The 19,471-nt window shown below is 38.4% G+C and overlaps 1 protein-coding gene across 4 annotated transcripts in view; it reads left to right on the forward strand.

Annotated features, from left to right (window-relative positions):
* Nucleotides 1-751: 751 nt before the first annotated feature.
* The window catches only part of LOC149577058 (histone-lysine N-methyltransferase ATXR4-like), a 237,839-nt gene continuing 219,119 nt past the window's right edge, over nt 752-19,471 (forward strand). For 2 of the 4 annotated variants that reach the window (XM_089821834.1, XM_089821841.1), the window contains exons 1-2: nt 752-1,064; nt 1,158-1,297. In XM_089821834.1, coding sequence (XP_089677960.1) covers nt 1,004-1,064; nt 1,158-1,297 — 201 coding nt within the window. In that variant the 5' untranslated portion in view covers nt 752-1,003. The remainder of the gene's footprint in view (nt 1,065-1,157; nt 1,298-19,471) is intronic. The other 2 variants (XM_089821858.1, XM_089821851.1) reach the window with 2 other exon arrangements.

Raw genomic sequence — 19,471 nt, forward strand, 5'->3', positions numbered from 1 at the left:
TTGGCATTAGCAAATGTTGCATTTTTTTTATATCCAAAACTTGTTAGATGTTGAATTTGTTGATTTAGAATTGGGTTTTATTGAGCAAGACAAATGAAAATGAAAATTTGGTTTAATTCCAATTCCACCTCTTGAGGTGGAATTATAAAATTGTCATTTTAAACCAAAATGGGAATTTGAAACTTGTATTCCGATTTTGATTTGATGCATCCAAACTAATGATGTTTTTTTAAAGAATTTGTTCCTACCAATTCCAATTCAATTCCAACAAACAAACATGCCCTAATTGTCTTCATCCACCATTATGTATAATACATATATTTTCTTCTTTATTATTGCATTGCGATATATTAAACATTGCCTTAATAGCAAATATTATATCCATTCAACATTTTATTGTGCTTTTTACAATCTCCATCCCTTTAAGTGGATATTAAGAATCAACCTTCCAATTTTAGAAATTGTATCCTAAAGACCATTCTATTTGCACAATCACATTATTACATCTTCTTGTACCTATACATTTCATCAACCTTAATTTTAAAAAATTAAGCTAACAATAATAAAGAGAAAATTAAAGAACATAATACTTGAGTGGGATAAAACTATGAAAAAATAGTACTAAAAGGAATATGAATATGCTTAATAGAAAGAACATATTAGTCTACATTTACTCCTCCCAACACCAAAGATGGTCTTTTACCTCACGCATAATGACTAGAATAAAGTTATATTGATTCATGAAACAATTATGAGCCTACTACTGAAATTTTCCCGACACAAAATGTTGTTCGTTTCCAAAGTGTTCAGCCCTTGCTTGAATACTGCTGAACACTTTATTCATAACCTTTTTCAAAATCGTAGTTCATCCTTATGTCAAATTTGAAAATGGACATCACATTGCATCTTGCACGCACAGAACTACACAAAGATCTTAGCTCTCTATTTAAATTCTTGGCGCATATTATAAGTTTTGCGGCAGCTCTCTACTGAATTTGTGAGAATGAATGGCAGCAGAAATTGTTACGTTAGCGTTCAGCGATTATTGCGTCGGTTCTCCTCCGGTGTGGAATAAAATTAACTCCTTCCAATATTCAATATTTTTCAGAAACCTTGGAACTTGAAATGATAATGTTTAGAAAACATGCAAATGACAGGGGCACAGCCTCCCGTTCGAGTGGGATTAACGGAGACCGCAGGTAGAGGTGTGATTGCAAATCGGGAGATTCGAGCCGGGGACCTTATACACACTGAGGAGCCCTTCGTTGCTCATCCTTATCTCTCCTCTGCGGATAAGGTAAGCTTTTCCTGGAGGTTTTAAAGTTGTTAATTTAAAGGCATTTAGTATTTCTGTCCAGGAAATGGACCTAATAGCTGAACATTTTCTAATGGCTGTGATAATAATTGTTGACTTAATAGCTATATTTAGTTATTCAATATTTGAATTTTGTTAATTTAGTGTCCAATTTTTTTACAATCTTGAACCAATAGGTGCGAGTTTAAAGTTATTATTGTCACAAGGACTATCAGTAATAGAATGAAATATACCTTTAGTTGCAAAAAGTGGCCAATCAATCATATGATTCTGTAATGTCTCCGTCATAAAATAAATGTATTTAATTAAACCTTGTTAATGGGCCGATTGATTTAATATATCTCTGACCCATTTTAATTTTTGTTTCCGTAGTTTGTGTCGCCATCGGCTATCTTTGTACACCCTCGAAAAGTTTCCCGATGGGTATTTAAGCACGGCTTGTAGGTAGTCTTTAAGTAGGCTTTTGAATTATTTTCTATATACTACGAATTCCTGTTGGAGTTTTGGATTGTTCGCCATTTCGTAAGTGGAAAACCTTCCCTATTTGACTCGTGCGGTTTTGGTGGGATACAACCTTCACCCTATTCTGTTGTCGCTTGTAATACTTTGCTCGGATCTGGCAAATCGGAGCACCATCATATTGTGAATATTAATTGAATATGTGTGTTCACTCTCCACTTCTTGTTTGAGTTTTATCTCGGTTATATTAAGTGATTCGATTATTTTCCAACACCTGATTTCTTCCATACCTCAGAATTGGACACATCAACGCATACCATACGGCTTACCACCACTGCATAACCCTCTGGAAATCACTGTACGACCCTATTTTGCATCATCGTACGACCCTGCTTGGCATCCACTGTACGACCTAACTGTACGGCCATTGTTGGCCCTCCACCCTTCTCCATACGACCATTGTGCCTCCTTCCCGTACGACTGCCTACCGTATGGACCATATTACCCACCGTACGAGATTCCAGATGTTGTATGACCTTTATGCCCTCGGTGTATGACACATCTCCAACCAATATTCCATACTTTCACTCAGCCACCGTACGGCCTGGAAGTTAAGGTCACCGTATTGCCACAAATCATCCCCACCGTATGACCTTTCTGGAGACATCGTACGACCCTCCCTGTGCATTGTCCTGGCACTGTACAGAGCCCTCCATTTGCACTTCAAGATTTTCTGAGTTCATCTTCGTTATACATTCAGCCCTTCTGTACTTGGGAACATTACAATGGTATTAGAGCTTTTGATCCTGCCTACCTGTAGAAGTGAATGCAAGTTTATACTCGAGGGAGAAGGCGAAATAACCCTATTGATAGAATGGTAGATCATCAGGATTCCATGACAGAACTCATGAATCTTTTAAGAGAGTTGAACAGAAACCAATTGCAAATTTTCGAAACCCAAAGGCCTATGTAGGAAACTCTACAAAAATTGGCCGAGGGAAAGATAGGAGGACAAAATAGGCATAGCATTGATTTTGTTTCGGGAAGGACAAACTTTCAACTCTCTTGCTCTCAACCCTCGATACCCATCTTCCTTCCAAGGACTGAAGCACCACGCAAAGGAAGAGAGCCCACTTTTGAGGAAATGCAAGAAAAACTTCGGGAAGATTGGTAGAACGCGAACATGGAAGGTGATATATCTTACAGAGACTATGTTGATCTAAGAATGAGATATTCTGGCGGGGGAAGTCGCGGTTATTTTAATGATGATTTCAGGAGAAAGATTGGAAAGGTAAACTTATCACCATTTGATGGATCTGGAGTCATTACCGCACAGTCATGGGTCTTAAAGGCAGATACCTATTTTCAACTCAATACAATGCTTGAAGAGGAAGCAATCAAGTTCACAACACTTCATCTGGAAGCAGTGGCGCATGAGTGGTGGCATCATGGATTGGTCACTTTCGGTCACGACCAAGTGACCCCTTATGTCGAGTTCACTGAGAGACTCATTGATCATTTTGATGGGAAAGATCCTGAGCTAAACTTCAAAGATCTAGCTTAGCTAAAGCAAACGGGCACAGTAGACAACTACATCACCGAGTTCCAAAGGCTGTCAGTACTAGTCACAGACATCTCTGAAAGACACCGAATTGTGTTATTCATGGATGGGCTGAGGGAGCCTTTGAGAGGTTGGATCAAAGGGTTCAACCTGTGTGCACTCAACAAAGCTATTAAGAAGGTGCATGACATGGCCGCATCTTCCTCCAAAACTCACGCAGCTACACCAACACCATCCCCACAAGAAGACAAGGAGAAGGAGATGGTTCAGAAGAAACCTTAGATTGATGAAGACTCTCAGCAAGAACTCCGGAGGAAAAAGCTCTGTTTCACATGCAAAAAAACCATGGGGACCTGGTCATCACTGCCTTGGGAAGGGAAAGATTCATTACATTGAGGTGATGCCTGATGATGACGAAGGACAAATACTTGCAACAATTGATGAAGAAATTACCCAGTAGGAGAGAATAAATGCTTTGATACAAAAAGGGGGTTCCATTGCTACCCTCACTACATCGACTGGAAGTGGTATCTTCAGGGTTCGTGGCACACTTCATGGAAAATGAGTCCCAATCATGATTTATAGTGGTGCCACGCTCAATTTCATCAATTCATCTTTGGTCACTAGTAAAGGCCTGCACAAAGTTGAGCATGGAGGATTTGAGGTTAAGGTTGTAGAAGGAACCTTGTTACTTTGCACTCATGTGATTCCACGGCTACAAATTTCCATGGGAAACTATACCATGGCAGATGATTTCTTTGTCATAGATTTGGTTGATGCTAATATCATTTTGGGCATCTAGTGATTGAAAACTCTTGACCAGTTCACCCAAAGTTTCAAAAGGATGGACTTTTCATTCGAGACGGATGGCAAGAAGGTGCTACTAAGAGGAATGTCAAATAAAGGATCGAGGGAAGTCACAATCAATAAGATGGAGGTAATTTTTAAATAGGATTTGTTCCCAGACGCTGCAAGTAAAAACGAGATAGTCAACACCGCACCACATTCCTTGGATAATTGGCGGTCCCATCTATTGGTCGAGTATTCCAAGCACACTTTTGCATGCGAGTTGATGGATGGCAACGTACGCGATGAAAGATAAAAAGTTATTAATAACATCATTTACTTTGGTGGGAAGATCTACTTAGTGCCTGACTCAGAACTGAAGGAGCTGATTACGAAAGGTTTCCTAGAACTGGATTTGCATTTGCTTGAGGACAAGCAAATTTTGGGACGAGAGGACTGTAATGTCCCCATCGTAAAATAAATGTATTTAATTAAACGTTGTTAATGGGCCGATTGATTTAATATATCTCGGACCCATTTTAATTTTTGTTTCCGTAGTTTGTGTTGTCGTCAGCTATCTTTGTACACTCTCGGAAAGTTTTCCGATGGGTATTTAAGCACGGCTTGTAGGTAGTCTTTAAGTAGGCTTTTGGATTATTTTCTATATACTACGAATTCCTGTTGGAGTTTTGGATTGTTCGCCATTTCAGAAGTGGAAGACCTTCCCTATTTGGCTTGTGCGGTTTTGGTGGGATTCAACCCTCACCCTATTCCGTTGTCGCTTGTAATACTTTGCTCGGATTTGGCAAATTGGAGCACCATCATATGGCGAATATTAATTGAATATGTGTGTTCACTCTCCATTTCTTGTTCGATTATTATCTCGGTTATATTAAGTGATTCGATTATTTTCCAACACTTGATTTCTTCGATACCTCAGCATTGGACACTTCAACTCATACCATACGACTTACCACACACTACATAACCCTCTAGAAATCACCATACAACCCTGTTTTGCATCACTGTATGGCCTAATCGTACGGCTATTGTTGGCCCTTCACCCTTCTTCGTATGACCATTGTGCCTCCTTCCCGTACGGCTGCCTACCGTACGGACCATACTAGCCACCGTATGAGCTTCTAGACGCTGTACAACCTTCACTCCCTTGGTGTACGACACATCTCCAACCAACATTCCGTACTTTCACTCAGCCATAGTACGGCCTGGAAGTTAAGGTCACCGTACTGCCACAAATCATCCTCACCTTATGGCCTTGTTGGAGACATCGTACGACCCTCCTTGTGCATTGTCCTAGCACCGTACGGATCCCTCCATTTGCACTTAAAGATTTTCTGAGTTCATCTTCGTTATACATTCAGCCCTTCCATACTTGGGAATATTACAGATTCTATATCAGCCGCACAAGTATGGGTATCCCTTTTTCACAATATTTGTTCTCACCTTTTTTATGGGCTATTTTGGATGCCTTGGTAAAAAGTATACTGATGTGGCATCATATTTGATCACGTGGGCCATGACGTGAAATCTTAGGTATAAGCAGGGGACTTGCCAACTAAGTTGCTTAGGGTGCTCCACCATTGGGTCCTCTCTCCTAGAAGACTTAGAAACAACACAATTTTTGTTACTATTGCGTATCAAGAACAAATGAGAGAGTTTTACATAGTTCACAATACCACTGAATAAATACCCTTACAAGCTACCAAGTCTATACTACCCAGCCACAAAACAAAAATCAGCCTCTTAGCTGTCACAGAGAGTTTGCAACCGTCTACTGAAAGTTTCAACTTAATACAAAATGTAAATATTGATAATAGTAAACTATTCATCTTCTTCTTCCTCGCTGGATTCTGAGGTGGGGAAGGCATGAAGAGATTGGCAGGAAGCTCCCTATCCACAGTTTGTCTTTTCCAGTTGCCCTCCTTGAGCTTCTTGACAAACTATGCCAATGGAATGTTGAAGTCATCAAGCGAGCTGCTTTTCTCTTTGTTCTTCATAGTGGTGTAGCCATAGAACAAGTCTTTCCTGTCCAGCAGACCTTTTCCTTATTGCAGCAACTGGCGGAACTGGTCTTCCTTGAGCTTGAAAATAGTTGTAACCCGCAGAGCAATGTTAGCAAAAATGAGTCTCCTCAGAGACTCAGTAAGGAATCTAACTTAACCCTGAATTTCTATAGAGACCAGAGCAGAATAGAAGAGAGAATAAACCAGAACATATTAAGACATTTGCTGCTACTACTTATTTTGCCAAAAATAATGTTGTCTAAGGAAAAATTACTATCAAGATTGAGCCCAAAAAGGTTCCAGATAGCCTGAGCAAATGAACAATGAAAGAAAACATAAAGGACATATTTTGGCTGATTGCAAACAGAACAGTTATTATTGTCCCCTCCTGATTTTTTAAAAGGCAATTTGTGGATCAGCATGCTCCATAAGAAACAATTAACCTTGGGTTCAATAGGCCTAGCCCACATATGGATAAGGATCTTCTTCCATTCAGCATGTGCAATGGATAAATTCCAGCAGGAGTTCAAGTGATCTAGAATGACAGTACTAGAGGAAAGGATAGAATAGACATATTTGGTTTTGACTAGATGCAGAGGGGAAGAGTCAGTCCAACGCAGCTGGAATAAGCAAGTATTAGGAGAGCAACATTCTTGCCTGACACCTGAGCCTTCAAGAGCTCTCCTAATAACACAATAGGTCCTTTTTTGAGAATCAGGTAGACAGTATCTATCTTTCAGTTCCATCCAATCTAACAACTTCCCATTGCAAAGGATATCATTGAAATTCCTTATGCTTGTCTTGGCCCATTTATTTACAGAACAATCCTAAACAAGGGCAAGGGGTTTTGATTTACTTTTCAAATTCCACCAATTAGAGCTTTTACCAGACCAAATGTTACCTACTTCTGATCCCTGGATCATACCAAGCAAGGGTCTCACCCTTGCCCAGCTTTTCCACAGTGATTTGAACACATTGGATCCCCCTACCACTGTTCTACTTTCCAGTGCTAGGAAGTCCAATATGTCTAGATTACTCCGGAATTCAGCTCCACAAGGATGTCCGCTGCTAAAGTTATGCCTTAAAAGAATTTTCCATGGCTCATTGCCCAGTACTGCTTTAGCAATCCATTTCACTGCCAAGGCTATGCCCTGCGTTCTGAGGTCCTTCAACCCAAGCCCTCCATATTCTTTACTTTTAGTGCACCAATCCCACCTGATAACATGAGATTTACTTGTTCCTTTCCCATCATACCAAAGAAAATCACGAAGAATCTTCTGCAGGAATTCATTGGTTAACATTAAAGAGTCAAGCTGAAGAGAAGCACACTGACTATGAAATTTTTTTTTCTGACACACTTGTACACTCACAGCCATGGATAAATAGAAAGAATTCCATTTGTAATCGTAACACTAATTTTCTTTCTAATCCAATTCCACTTATCATTTATGTCTGGATTAATAGCAAATGGGATCCCAAGGTACTTCACAACATGGCTAGACACCCCCCCCCCCCGACATCCCCCCCCCCCCCCACCAGCTAATACCATACTTGCAATACCAAGGTGGAGGGTGCAACTCCCAATGCAGTAAAATGGACTTAGGGATAGAAATTTTGCTACTAGAAGTTGCACAAAATAACTCCAATTTTGTCATCAAGTGACCCATATTCTCCTCTTCAAGGGTAAAAAGAAGTCCACTGAGTATGAAGAAAGGAATTATTAGACACACCTGTACCCTCACGACCATGGATAAATAGAAAGAATTCCATCTGTTAATCTTAACACTGATTTTCTCTCTAATCCAATTCCACATATCATTAATGTTTGGATTAATAGCAAATGAGATCCCAAGGTACTTCACATGGCTAGGCCCCCCCAGCTAATACCATACTTGCAACACCAAGGTGAAGGATGCAACTCCCAACGCAGTAAAATGGATTTACAGATATAAATTTTGCTACCAGAAGCTGCACAAAATAACTCCAGTTTTGTCATCAAGTGACCCATATTCTCCTCTTCAAGGGTAAAAGGAATGACAGTATCATAAGCAAAGTGGGCACTGGATTTTTTTTTCCATTTGGAAGACTAGGGCCTTGAACCTTGGGAGACAAGGAGCTGTCTCTGAATAGATAGTAGAGAAAATCTGCTGCTATAACAAAGAGAGTAGGGGCTAGGGGGCAACCTTGCCTAATTGATCTTGAAAGCTCAAAGAAATCTGATCTGTCTCCATGAACTTCAACCGCTGCATTTGCATCCATCATCAGAATTTCCACCATGTGCGAGAAGGCTGTAGGAAAGCCAAGGGCTTCCAACATCATTAGGATGAGACCCCACTCAACCCTATCATAGGCCTTTTCATAGTCAATCAACAACATCCCCACATCTTGTCCCGACTTCTGAGTCCAGTCCATGGTTTCCCAGCAAGTTAAAAGATTCTCCAAAATGAATCTCCCTTTCACAAAGCCTGTCTGTGTAGGATTAATGATCTTAGGAAGAATATGTTCTATCCTAGATGCCAACACTTCGGTGAGAATTTTGTATGATACATTGAGGAGTGTTATTGGTCTCCAGTTTTTGAGAAGGGTTTTATCTCCTCCTTTCGGCAACAGTTTGATGAGACTTGCATTAATCTCCTGCCCCATTGAACCCTTTTCCAGAGCAAAGTGGTATATTTCTTGCAGAATAGGGCAGATCCAATCTGAATTCACTTTAAAGAACTCTATAGATAGCCCATCTGGACCCGGTGCTTTCTCTTTACTCATAATGGATATTGCACAGGTGATCTCATTGACTCAGATAGGCACTGCTAGTTGGGCTGAGTCCTACTTTGACAGTTTCTTAGGTATGATAGACTGAATTTTATTTCTAGCCTCCTTCGTGTCATTCCCCACACCATCAGAAGTGAAAAGTGGTTTGTAGTATTGGGCAAAAGCATTGAGTGGGATCTGTGAGAGTGGAGCCATCCTCACATACTGTCAATTTTGTCCCTGGATTCCTTACATTTCAACACTTTGAAGAAGAACTTAGAACCTTTATCACCCATCTTTAACTAGTTAACTCTTGATCTTACCCTGGCACCCTGAATCCTTTTAGTTTCAAGTTTCCTAAGGTTATGTTTTACTTTGGAGACTATTTCCACAGCTTGGGGATTAGAGGGTTGGCTCTGGACTGATGCCTCAGCTGACTGTAGGGAATTGATAAGAGAAATTTCCAAGGCTCTCTTTTTGCCAACTGTTTTAAACAATTTCTGCCAGGAATTAATAGTTTGATTCCATTTATTGATAGGATCTTCATGAAGACAAACAGAGGAGTTATACCAGTGGACAATTTATACAGCTGCCAATATAACTTGGTCTTCCAGGAGTGAAGCATTGAGGGCAAACGATTTAGAGTATTTGACTTCAGTTTTGGGACAGCCTAACTTGAAAATTTCAGTAAGAATAGGGTGATGGTTTGAAAGAGAATAAGGTAGAACTCTAACAGGATTGTCATCAGGGGGTTTCATACAGCTGAAGAGATCTTTATTAAAGTAGACTCTATCTAGCTTGGAATAGATTCTCTTATCCCCTTTCTGAAAGTTAGACCAGGTGAACCATATGCCTTTAGATTGTTGCCTTAACTCGGCAAGAGAATCAATAAGATTGAGCTTGTTCTGCATTCTGCTCCAAAAGTATTGCTCACTGCCTTTCCATTCAAATTTTAGGCCACCAGATTTATCTTGGGACCTCTCCACCATATTGAAGTCACCATGCAAAATCCATGGAATATTAGGTAAAGAGGTTAACCATTGCCACAATTTAATTCTGTCTGGATGGTTATTAGGGGCATAAATAGAACATATTCCAAACTCGAAATCTTCTTTCTTGAAAGTAACCCAAAAGATCTATTATAAGGGGAGTTATCCCATTGACTGACACTCTTCCTCCATTTAGGCCCTACTAAGATAGAAGTACCCCCTCTTGCCTTTAGGGTGATTGGTAGAGAATGCAACAACATCCTTCCAAATACATTTCAGAGCAATCTCAAGAGCAAAGCCTACAACTTTGACTTCTTGAAGAAGAATATGTCTTGAGCCCAATTTAGTAATCTCTTGACAATATATTTCCTATTTGAGGACTCTAGTCCTTTGACATTCCAAGATGCAAGTTTTAACTTATCCATGGACAATCTTACTTGTCAGTGTCCATGGGAGTTTGAAACCCATTGAAGCAATCAGGCATTTTGGTTCTAGGCATTTTGTAGGGCTTGGTGTTGCCACTCATTAAAGAGGGCCTTCATCTCTTACTCCCAACCACTTCTCCATTTTCCAATATGAGAGGATCATTCTTTTTAGGTTTCTTCTTCTCCTTCTTTTCTGCTTTAAATACAAAGGTGCCTTCTTCCACTGTAGCATCTGCCTTGGAGCCTTCCCCTATTCCATTCTTTGGAGGGACAACAAGCTGCATCTCCTCTACTTTGCAGCTACCCCCCAAATTGGACTAAGAGGGAGTTTGAATGTCATCATGGGTAATATTAGCTTCATCCCCTTCCTCAACATGGCCAGACACAATAGGGTCAGCAGGGATGACAATGACAGAGTAATCATGGAGCCTTTCTTTCTTGTTGAGGCAATCCAACACATGGATAATTGGAGCCGCATAGACACTCACCTCCTCAACCTCCACATTTGAATTCTCATGGGGGGCAACTAGTACAGAAGAAGCATCCTCTTCTCTACCCCAGATTGGAATAGAGGAAGACTTCAAAATAGGCGGAGAGGAGACACTGCTAGCTTTCTCAACCCTCTCTTTCAAGGTCCGCAGAGCTAATTGTTGGGCATTGAGAGGGCGAGAGTTGCAAGTGGGAGACTTGGGTCCAAGTCCAAAGTCAATAGACTGGACATCCAGAAGAGATGCTAGACCTTCCAAAGATGAGGGTAAGTTACACACCTTGGGGCCAGATGTTGGTTTGACAAACTTGTCTTTCAACTTATCAAGGGAGGCTCAAATATTTTCAGCGTCTTTCAACCATTGTGTGCCTTGGGCTCAAGAGAAATTTGGTTGGAGTCCGGGCGAGATGGAACAATAACATATTTGACTTTGGATGGAAGTTTAGGGGGTGCCAACACATTTTGATGTTGAGTTTTTTTGCAAGGAGAGGGCACACCTTCCTCCTATGGCCCTCTCTTCTACACAAGTAACAAGCGTTGAGACGACCCATGTTAGCATTAGGGAAACAAATGGGTTATTCCCCAATGTCTAAACAAATGCTTTCCGGGGCTTCCTTGCTAGGGTAAATAGAAATAAGAACTGTGACATCTGCATTTGGAATTAGAGTGTTTGAATGATCAATTTTTAGGACTACCAATTGGTTTGAGCAATTGCGGGATGAAATTCCAAACATAGGCTGACAGGTTACTAAGTGTTAACCATCTGGGGCTGGCAAGAGACAAAATTTCTTTGTTAATTGTTTCAAGCAACCACGATAGAGCCCTAAATTCGGCATTGCCAACTTAAAACTTTTTTTTTACAAGTGCTTTTTGGGAGTTAGGTTTGTAGAAAATCAAAATGAACAAGCCCATTTGCGACATACAACAAAAAGAGAAGTGATGCCCTAATTTATTCCCCCACACCCTCTGAAACCAGTCATTCAAGAAATTCCTTGATGACATTTTGAGCGGGTCCATAGCAACAAAGAATATAGCGGTGTTCTTAAGTCTATATTTCTCCTTATCTAACTCTAACCTCATTTGGTCATTGGGTTTAATAACAAAACCGGGGAAAGTTGAATCCTTACGTCCATCTCCTTCTCGGGTAGGTTGAGAGGCGGAGGCCGAGATGTCCCTGATGAACTTGGTATCAACTGAGATGGGTTGGACGCCTTGCAGTGCTTGCTTAAACGAGATGGCTTGTTCTCCATTCACTTGGTCGCGTGCACCTTCCCTTTGTTCTCCATGGCAAGCAACAACATGTTTATGCGAAGCAGACTGGGTGTTGCTTGGTGATGAAGACAATGTGACATTATGGTGAGAAGTAAATGTAGCCAGGATCAAACTTTTAAGGTGGTTGGCCTTCGTAACCCTCGACGAATTCTCTTCCAATTTCCAGACTATCACCTCCAATCAATCTCTAGGATAGAGTATGAACAGCTAGGATATTCGCCAATCGTTATACCTCAACAATGATTGCAGCAATTCACAATGCTTAGAAATCTCACAAAACCCTTCAGCAAACAATTCAAAAGAAATATATAATTTTTAAGATCATTCTCCTTATCCACAAAAAATACAATAGGAGAATGTTGGCCAATTGTATGTTGAAGATGGTAGCTGCGATAGAGATCTTTATCTTTGAAAATATGAATGTTATTACCGTTATTGTTATGTTCAGCTGAAAAGGACACTTATGTTTAAATTGTAATATTAAATGTAATGATGTGTCATTCAACATTCATTGAGGCATGGAAACTCAAAGAGTTGTTATTGTATTTGTAATAAAGAGTCTCGTTTTGGGAATTTGGAGTGACCTTCGGTTGGAATGTGAAGAGTCTCTCCTTAAGTTATTTATATCACATTAAGTGATAGACATTGCACACTTGAACTTTTATGATCAATAAAGATATATTTTTGTTGTGTGGCTGGGTTGTTCCCTTCATTCTGGAAGGGTTTTCCTAGGATATTTCTGGTTTTTATTGTTTTAGTTTTGGCTCTTTCTTATTGTTATTTATCATCATTGATTTCTGGGCTCAAAACTTAACATGGTATCAGAGCCTAGTTTTGATAACATCATTAAAGGAAATTTTCTTTTCTTTCTTCGAATTTGTGTTTTCAGATTATTTATGGTTGGAAAGAATGATTTGTTCAATGGAGGAGTTGTCAGTTCATTGTACCATTGTTTTATAAAGCCTTGAGATTCTGGTATTGAACTTGTTGCAGTAGCCTCACTTGTTATATTTTTTAGTAATATTTCTTGGTCGGTTTCTAGATCATATGATAATGTAGGTGTTGCCATTTTGGTATTGTTTTTCTTTTTTTAAATCTTTGTCATCAGCTTTATTGTCATCTCCTCTATCAAATCACAAGTCATATGGGAAGTCAAGGACCTTGGATATATTTCTGGATGGCATTTGGTTCTAGTATATAGGAGAAAATGAAAGGAAGCACATGCATACCTGGTCCCTTTTGAAATCAAGCATCATCTTCCTGTCTTGCATCGCGTTAATGGAGTCTTCAATTTTTCTATGAGGTTGCATTTTATTTATTTATTTTTGCCTCATGAGTATTATATTGATCTCCGTATGAGCAACTCTTGCATGTCGTGAAATTTTACAGTTGATACTCTCATAGTGTCTTTTTTTTAACGTGTTTAATATTTCTTCTTGGCAAGCAATATTGTTATCATGACTTTTGATGTAGCACTCTAAGTGTTTCAAATCTTGGCTGTAGAGATATGTTTTGTCATCCATGATGGAAGGGTCTTGTTGTGGCAATCACATTTGTTTTCCTTTGTCTTAATTGTGTGGATGGAATTTGGCGTGTCCCCCTTATGATCGAGTGCTTTATTGGATGCCACATTTCTGCATGCACGATGGAGTTTTTTATTCCTTCTATCCTTGTTGATAGTGTCGATCTTGGAGGTGTTCGGTCGTGTTTTTGTATACCTTGTAACCGTTGCTCATTAAAATTATTTGGCAACCATTTAGTGCATAATGTTCCATTTTCAAATCTCAAGCCCCGGAACCGTCGAGAAAATTCCCCATCCCCTGAGCTATAAGCAATTTATTCAATTCCGTTGGACAAAGTTTTCCCGACATCATTGTCGGTGAAACATCTTTGGAGAGAGAAAGTCTTCTAGCACTGTGGGGCAATTTAGTGGATATCAGTGCTTTGCGGGATAAATTAGGAGCAACTTTTAGATTCGGTCGTTTTGATTCAAAAGGTGATTCTCGACGTGCAAATGATAGAATGGACAAAAGCAATTATGGCCCTAGAGAAAGAACTATAGCCATTGATTTCAGGAGTTCAACAGTTCAACTCTAATCAATTAGGTTATTAGAAAGAATGAAAGGAGGCTCAAAGGCATTGTACGTTGTAGGGGCACTGTGTTGCAAAAATTGTGGTATATGGGAAAGGTAAACTACAAGATTGTTGCTTGTAAACTGACGTATTACTTCAAGTCTGATAACCAGGCTCTCCTCCATCACGGTGACAGACAGAGTTGAAGTTACAGATGTATATTGACGGTTGTTTGAAGATACCATATCGTCTTGTAGTATGGAGTTAGCTGTGAGGAAAATGATAATTTCTAGGACCATTACCAGTTACAAAGAATACCTGAGAACTTTCATTACCAACTGCAGTAGATTCTAAATAAACAAATCATTTCTTGTTGAGTTCATATCACAAACGAGATAAGTATTTTATTTTGAGATTGATCATGAATCTAAGTTATTATTCTAACACGAGAATATATATATAATATTTAGTTGAGACTATGGAATATCATTCTTAAAAAAAAAGTCTATCATACTGTATGAGATTCATAAAGTTTTTGTCATCAATATTTCTCTGGAGATGTTTTCTTACCACATCTATAAATAAAGGAAAGGAAGCTGCAACATTATGGTAAAGAGACAAAATTGAATGAGTCCAATGCATGTATCATATACATGCAGACAATCATAGATAAGTTTTTTTGTTTTTTCTTACATCACTAGAAATAGTGTATAGCATGGATCTCTGTTTAATTTTGTTAGATATTTGATTCCAGGATGAAGAAATAAGATGAGGTTTCTTTGCATTCAGAGGGAAATGTTATAGCTCAAGAGGGAGATGCTGAGCTATAGAGGGAGATTTTAGCTTCAGAGAGAGGCTTCATAATTAAGAGGGAGTACTAATGGAATCCTCTTCATTGTCATATATGATCATGATGCTTGTGTTTTTGTAAAATTTGAGACTTAAATGGAACTAAGTCTTGCTTTTATTTTTCCTATTTCTATTCTTGTGTGAATAAACAAAGATTGTAAGATCAGCTATGATAACTCTTTCACTATGCGATAGTGAACATCATGTTGAGAGAGTACATGATGTCATTACATTGAGAAATTCCATGATGGGAGTTGGATGTCATGTTGAGAGATTTCATGACAGTTCATGTTGAGAGAGTCTGTGAATAAAGGCTTAGCTGCGAGTCTTGCAAATCTTTTTCATGTTGAGTGATTCCATGAATATGAGAAATTGTTACAAGTTTTCATGTTGAGTGATTCCATGAATATGAGTAATTATTACAGGGTTTCATGTTGAGTGATTCCATGAATATGATTGATTGTTACAGGTTTTCATGAATCTTATAGGATATATGGGATGAGATTTTATCATTAACATTTTGGTTGTAATCTTGTGTGATTGTTCAACTAATGATCTCTCTCTGGCTAAGAGGGAGTGTTGAAGATGGTAGCTGTGATAGAGATCTTTATCTCTGGAAATATGAATGTTATTACCATTATTGTAATGTTTAGCTGAAAAGGACACATATGTTTAAATTGTAATATTAAATGTAATGACGTGTCATTCGACATGCATTGAGGCATGGAAACTCAAAGAGTTGTTATTGTATTTGTAATAAAGAGACTCATTTTGGGAATTTGGAGTGACCTTCGGTTGGAATGTGAAGAGTCTCTCCTTAAGTTATTTGTATCGCATTAAGCGATAGGCATTGCAGACTTGAACTTTAATGATCAATAAAGATATATTTTTGTTGTGTGGGTGGGTTTTTCCCTTCATTCTGGAAGGGTTTTCCCAGGATATTTTTGGTGTTTATTGTTTCAGTTTTGGCTTTTTCTTATTGTTGTTTGTTGTTTATCATCATTGATTTCTGGGCTCAAAACTTAACATTGTATACTTCAGCACAATTGCCGAGAACTTCTCAAACTTAACCCTTATACTTCAGCAAGGGCATACAATTCAGAACTCAAGAAAAAGCCACAAAGACACAAAAAAAAAAAAAAAAAAAAAAAAAAAATATATATATATATATATATATATATATATATATATATATATATATATATATATTCAAGTGTGCTTTTCCCAATCCAATGAGCTCTCATTTATAATCTTCTGTTGGCCAAAGTTTCCTAAATAACTCTTTAGAAATTGTGGAAGTTTCCCAAAAGAACTCAACACTAGAAACACCAACACGCTTTTTAGAAAAATCTCTTAATGTCATTATTATAATAATGCAACTCAATGATTAATAAATAAATAAGAGCTCATGCAATAATTAATTTGATTAACTGTAGGTGACGACCAACTATCCAACCACCCATTGTACTGCCAAAAATAGCAATTGACAATAATAGATTTACTAAAAATAGTAAGTCCACAACTAAGACCCCGAAAACACCCTGTAAGATCACAAGGGTTGCTATGATGAGCTAACTCCATCAACTGAGTAGACTTGCCAAAAATGGGGACATTACAATAATTTTCTCATATCATATCCCAATATGATCTACAAATATATGGGTTGAATAAGGAAACCGTGTGCTCTAAAATAGAAGTCATGAGCTCAACTAATATTCTATGTTTTATCAATAGACAATAACAAATAATCAAACTAAAAAATATAAGAACAAACTACAAACAACCTATACACATGCTAAATGGTGGAATATCCAATAGGGAGGAAGTACATCATCAATTTGAGAAACCAAGCGGTGAGTGAGGAGTTAGCATCCTCTGAATCAAAGTTAGAAGATGGATAGTTAAGAATGAACAAAATAATGAGAGACATGGAACCAAACGGTGAAGGATTGTTTGAGCTGGAAGATTGTTCTAAAGATGAGAGGAGTTCCTTGAATGGACTATTCAAGTTGCAAATAGAGGACAATGAGGTATTTTTGCCAACCTGTGATTTTCTTGAAGCTACAACTCTTGGTGAAGAGAAACTAATGAAAGTGTGTAAAGTTATGGAAGACGGAAAAGGGGAAGCAAAAAATAATGAAGACTATGCAGAGGCCATTGTTTAATTCATAGCTTCGAGAGATCTATAAATCTCATTCTTGGTGAGGGTATGTTTGTTTTTCATAGAATTAGTGGCCAAGATTTTACCTTGTTAGGAATTTGGTAGTACAAAATAAGAATGATAAGATGAGTCTTGTACTAGCCTATACAAAGCAGAGGCATAGTTGGTACTTGACCAACCATCTTGTATGGATTTCTTCCTTCATATGACATCAAGTATCCCTGTATGATGTTTAGTCATTCTGTCTATTGTACAAAACTATCAGTATGACATTCGAGGGCTTTCTTGGCACAACAACTACTGTTCCTATACAATACTTCCATCCCTTGCACAACAACTCCATCCTTCCATACAATACTTCCATCATCTAGTATGACATCATAAATGCCTTTGTTTTTCCATACAACCTAAAGTGCAATTTCTACACAACAATTTAATTATTTTCAATGTTACAGGACTTAGACTCGCCTTTGACTCGGAAAGTCAAAATTGGGCCCAGACTCGGACTCAGATTCGGCGACCGAACTTAGCAAGGACTCAGAAAATTGAAAAACCCATGAAATTCAAAGATTTTTAAGGATTTTAAGATTTTTTTATGCATCTTTTAGTCAATTAACATCAAATACACAGTAATTGAGATAAATAGAAGCTACTTAATACACATACACGATTTTGCATAGATCATATAAGTATAAAAGCGAATTTCTAAAGGAAAAAAACTAAATAACATAATACAAAGTAATAAACATAGTGTTACTACAATGTCAAATGTCTACAATATTCATGGATTACGAAATCCTTGGTATCAAAAGTTCGAAACACATCAAAATAACAACTAGAGTGTAGAAGACTAAGGCTCATAGTAGCCTATGTCCTACAAGTACACCTAAGATAAGTCATGGAAGACTGTAGAGCCATCCTCTCTCCCTCTGTCTTAGGTTGAACTGCAGGGGCATCCTCATCCTCATCCTCACCCTCACTATCATAATCCTCATCATCAGACTCAAATCCATCACTCCTAGCCTCAGGGTCCTGTCTCCTCGCACTCTAGCCTCCTCAACTACCATCGTTACTGCCTCAGCCTCCTGATCCACTTGATCAACCCACTTCACATCTTCATCACTGAAGATAGGATTAGCAATCTGTGTTCCACTCTGCATGTGGATCAATAGTCTATTACAATCGGTGATCTATCGGTGCCCAAGATCTGTCTATGGCGAAGGCGAAGGTTGTAGTGAACAAAGACAAGATCATTCATTTTTTGCACTGCCAACCTATTGCGCTTCTTTGAATGTATATGCTTGAATAGACTCCAATTACGTTCGCATCCTGATGCACTAGATGGTTGGCTTAAGATGTGAATCGCAATCCTCTGTAAATTTGGCTCCTTAGTGCCAAACATCTCGCACCATGCATCTGAAACAAGAAAATTTTAAATCAATTCAATAACTTTGACTTTATCAAATTAAAATGGTAATAGAATTAGAAATTAGGATGTAGAATTATAGATTTTTACTAGGCATCAATTCTGTCCTATTTTTTTGGCACAAATCCTGTGCAAATAAGTTACCTTGATCTTTCTTAAACAACTCAATCTCACGGATTACAATTGTTCCAACTCATGAATCTGGTGACATTCTCTCTACAACATCATATAGGCCACTCCACACCTCATCATCAGCCTTGAAATGTGGGTTGAATTGGTATATATTGGATTAAGGAAGTAGGCTGCTGTATGTATAGGCCTATGAAGTAGATTGTGCCAACGTCTATCAATGACATCCCATATAGGCCCACACCTATCTCGATTCCTTGCAAAAAAAGAGTGAATGGCCTCTTTCATCCTATCCATGCCCTCATAAATGTAGCCCATTGAGGGCTTCTCTCCATCAACAATTCGTAGGAGAACAACAAGCGGCTTTATGAACTCCATTCATATGAAAGTTGAAAGAGAAACAATCAACTTTAAGTTTTTATTTAAAAAATGAACAGTAATTTATAACATAATTTCATAAACAAAAAAGTTGAAATGAGGATAAAAAGGAAAATTACCTTCACAATTTCAGCGATCAGTTTCCAAAAGAAAGTCTCATAAAAAATGCGATCAGCTATACCAGTCCTTGCAGCGGTCTTTGCATATGATGATGCAATCTACTCCTCGCTTACAAACATGTGGCTCAAACCTCCCTTTGAATCAAGGATTGCAATGTGAGAAAATTGGTTGTCAATCTAGTGACGCTTGGACGAGAAGACTCCCTTTGTTCTGTGTATTATTTCACGAGGTTGAGGACCCATGTATGATTATATATGAATTTGCATACA

Source organism: Cupressus sempervirens, chromosome 1 (genome assembly GCF_028749045.1).
Source record: "Cupressus sempervirens isolate cs-2001-9-10 chromosome 1, ASM2874904v1, whole genome shotgun sequence".
NCBI lineage: Eukaryota > Viridiplantae > Streptophyta > Pinopsida > Cupressales > Cupressaceae > Cupressus > Cupressus sempervirens.